The 3,723-nt window shown below is 31.8% G+C and overlaps 1 protein-coding gene across 1 annotated transcript in view; it reads left to right on the top strand.

The window, feature by feature from the left end:
• Positions 1-3,723, top strand: part of PLAA (phospholipase A2-activating protein) — a 43,074-nt gene that overhangs the window by 17,570 nt on the left and 21,781 nt on the right. Inside the window, exons 3-4 of the mRNA XM_008594344.1 lie at positions 3,002-3,102; positions 3,185-3,305. Of these exons, the coding sequence (XP_008592566.1) occupies positions 3,002-3,102; positions 3,185-3,305 (222 nt within the window). The remainder of the gene's footprint in view (positions 1-3,001; positions 3,103-3,184; positions 3,306-3,723) is intronic.

The raw sequence follows: 3,723 nt of genomic DNA, 5'->3' as shown, positions 1-3,723 counted from the left end.
CGAAAAAAGAAAAAAAAAAAAAAAAAAAAATTACAAATATTTTCATTCATTTTGTTATCTTTTTTGCTTTGCATATAGTTTTGTTTTTCATTTTTTTTGTAATGAAAACATTTATATTTATGTTATCATATTTATTTTGATTTTTTTAAGGCGTATGATTTTATGGAAACCCCTGCAGTAAAAATACTGCTTCATATTTTGGAGGGTATTTTTTCTAATTTATTTCTACTTTATTGTAAGGTCATCTTTTGTTATTTTGTTTTCAAGGTTGCTTGATGGTTTAAAGGCCAAATGTTATTTGCCTTTTTTTTTTTGAGCCTATCAGATTAGTGAGTGATGGATGAAGAAATTCATGACATTCTTATGTTAAGTCTTCTTTTGTGAGCTTTCTAGCCCAAATTTTATTTTCCAAGTGTTACAGTAATGCTGTCCTTTAGTTGCTATTATATATATAACACTTTCCAGTTACATTATAAATTGTGAATGTAGGTAATGTATTTTATTTTGCATTATTTTATATCTTAAGGTTATTTTCCCGTACATATTCAAAGCTGAATTCTACCTATCCTTATATCGAAAGAGAAGTATGTTTTGGAATTCATTTTTTCTGCTCGATCTGAAAAGAAATTTTAAGAAACAGATTTTCCAAGCTTTTAGAAATAATGTTTCCATTCAATTATGTTGTATTGATCTGTGGAAGAATATGAAGAGCACCCCCAATTACATCAAGATCAGACATTTAGGATTTCCTGTTCCTAAAGATTGAAAAACTTGAACATGTTTTGTAAATTCAGCTTGAAACACTATTATTAGGATATATATGATACAAGTTTTGGAGGGGAGTTATTCCTATCTCAATAATAAAGTTATCCAAAAGAAAGTTTAAAAAAATGGACTGGTATATGAATGAAGTATTAATATAAAGATGAAATGATTGAATTTACTGACATTCTGGGCATTTGAATTTAAAGAAAGAAAATAAAAATCAAATAACGCAGAAGCTTTAAGTCAGTCTTTAAAAAAGTTTTTAATTATTTAAAAAGCAACTTTTGATATAAATGGAAAAATTCACTTCGATTTCATCATCCAAGCACAGTAATTATATATTTATTTGTATAGTAATGTCTTTAAGTCTTTGTCCCTATGACTAAGCATATGGAATACATTATGGATCCACAGGAACATTTTCCATTTTCATTGCCAAGACTAGTTATGCATTTCCTGAGCATCTAATATTTTTTCACCTTAAAATATTAAAATTATTTAATCTCCCTGAACCTTAGTCTCATCTGTTAAATAGGAATAATAGTAGCATCTAGTTCCTAAAGTTGTTGTGGAACATAATATACTTTCTAGAGTGTCTGGCACATGGTAAGCACTCAGTAACTTGGCTACTATTATTCAGTTAAGGTTTCTGTCTTCTGCTTTGCAGAGGCTCAACACCTGCACATGTCCACAAACTCATGTTACACATTTTACATACTGTTCTTATTTTCCTTTTGTCCTGCTTTTCTTTTGCACTTATTTTTATATTTTTATTTTATATTATATATATTTATGAAAGTCACTTTAAATTTTTCTGGAACAAAATAGGTAACAAATAAGGGGAATGCTAATTTAAATGTAAGCTATATAGTTTATAAATTATATTCCTATTAAAATAAAAAATTATTTTCCCCAAAGTTAATGACCTCTTTTTTCTCATTTCTACAGTTTTCTGTGTAGCTAATTTTTTGCATATGTTGCAATAGGTCTATGAAATGCCTATTACTTTAAAAAAAATATTCTAACATATGAGTCAAGATAGGCTGGGTTATGGTATAGTAACATACAATTGCCAGATCTTAATGGCATAACACAAGAGTATTTTTCACTCACCCTACCTTTTCAACACAGATTAGTGAGGGGACTCTGCTCATCGGATTTTCCCAGGGACCCAGGCTGATGGGGACTTTATGCCTACATGTGCTTTAATAGTTGTTGCAGCAGTGAAAAGGTAACATGGTTAATAATGCACTGGCTCTTAAAAGCATATTCCTGAAAGTGTCAGCTACCATTTTCAGTATTGACTAATACAGTTATCATGGCTATGCCTAACATTAAATGGAGGAGTAAAGTACCATCCTCCTGTGTTTCCAAAAAAGGAAAGCTACCACAGTGTACCTTCTGTTCACTAATTTTTCAGTTTGCTCTGGCTCCTGTAGGCAAAATATGCCCACTTCCCTTTCAACATCAAATAATCAAAAAGTCTCATCTAGTTTTAGCGTCAGGCCCAAAGTTAAGAATCTCTGAGTGATGCATAGTATTCTAAACATCAAGGAGGTGATGCTCAGGCATATCTTATGTAAAGCCATTTTGAAAACCAAATGAATGGCTATTTCAAGGACCCCCTACTCTAAGAGTAGAGAGATTTTTGTGAACAGTTCCTTCTGATCTCAGGGAAGAGTTTCCCAATCCATTGTTCTTCGTGGCTCTGCTTTGACCCTCTGGGATACTCTTCCTTTTCTAACATAATTTTTGGATCTGTATTTTTTAGTCTGCAGAATTTTACATCAAGATAATAAGACACTTAGTTAATCATTCCATTATTGTTAAATGTTGAGCTTGGCTCTAGTTTTTTTAATTTATTTTTTGTCATTTTAATGAAAGTGGCCTTAAATAGGTTTATAAACAGTGTTTCAAAATCATTTGTATTATCTTCCTATTATAGTTTCTTAGAGCTGGAAGGGATTGTGCAGCCCACTCAGTCCTGCTCTCTCAATTTACAGTAGGAATCTGAGGTTAAGTAATATCCCTGTGGTCACAGCTTGTAAGTGGCACAGCCACTCTGGCACCAGAGTCTGTGTGTATCTTCTTCTGCATCTCTATTGAGTTAAACCTTAATTGGCTAAGATATGGTCATTTCGTGAAGTGTTTTAAAAATTGCATTGCTTTAGTAACTTTCAAGTTTGAGCATTTTTCTATATGAAAATGTGTTAACTGATGACTTTTTCTTCCGTAGTTTGTAGTCTTTCATCTGGAAAATTTGGGACATTACTTAGTGGCTCATGGGACACCACTGCTAAAGTCTGGCTGAATGACAAATGCATGATGACCTTACAGGTACAGTATTTCTGTGTGAATATTCTGGAAAATAATGTGACAATTCTGTGACAACTTAAATTGATACCCATTTTACTCACAGGGTCATACAGCTGCGGTATGGGCAGTAAAGATCTTACCTGAACAGGGCTTAATGTTGACTGGATCAGCAGACAAAACTATTAAACTGTGGAAGGCTGGAAGATGTGAGAGGACTTTTTCAGGTAAGATCAGGGTAGATAGCTTTTATAATATCATCACTTCTTATTTGCTTAGATGGTTTTTTTCTTAAAAGTTTAGAACCTTGAAAGTGGTATTTTTGAAAGACAGTGTATTTGAGTCACTTAATTTGGGTGAATATAATTTTTCTGAGTTAAAATTTAATATATTTTTGAAAGACATAATGAGACCTCATAAAAAACTAGGTGTAGACTAATAAATAGCTGCTTGATTAACTGTAATATGTGTGTGTGCTTCTATATATATATGTTTGTAATTTTTGGTATGCAGTTATATTTTTGGTTGTTGTTTTAACATGTTCAGCCTAAAACTTCAAGAATTAGCCTTACTGATGATGGGTTAGCAATGTTCATATATGGAAGAAAGTTCATATATGGAAGTTCATTATGGAAGGAAGTGTTT

This window comes from Galeopterus variegatus, unplaced genomic scaffold, assembly GCF_000696425.1.
Source record: "Galeopterus variegatus unplaced genomic scaffold, G_variegatus-3.0.2 Scaffold10600, whole genome shotgun sequence".
In the NCBI taxonomy this organism is placed as follows: domain Eukaryota; kingdom Metazoa; phylum Chordata; class Mammalia; order Dermoptera; family Cynocephalidae; genus Galeopterus; species Galeopterus variegatus.
Note: the sequence above shows the minus strand (reverse complement) of the source record. Positions and strands in the feature narration are given on the sequence as shown.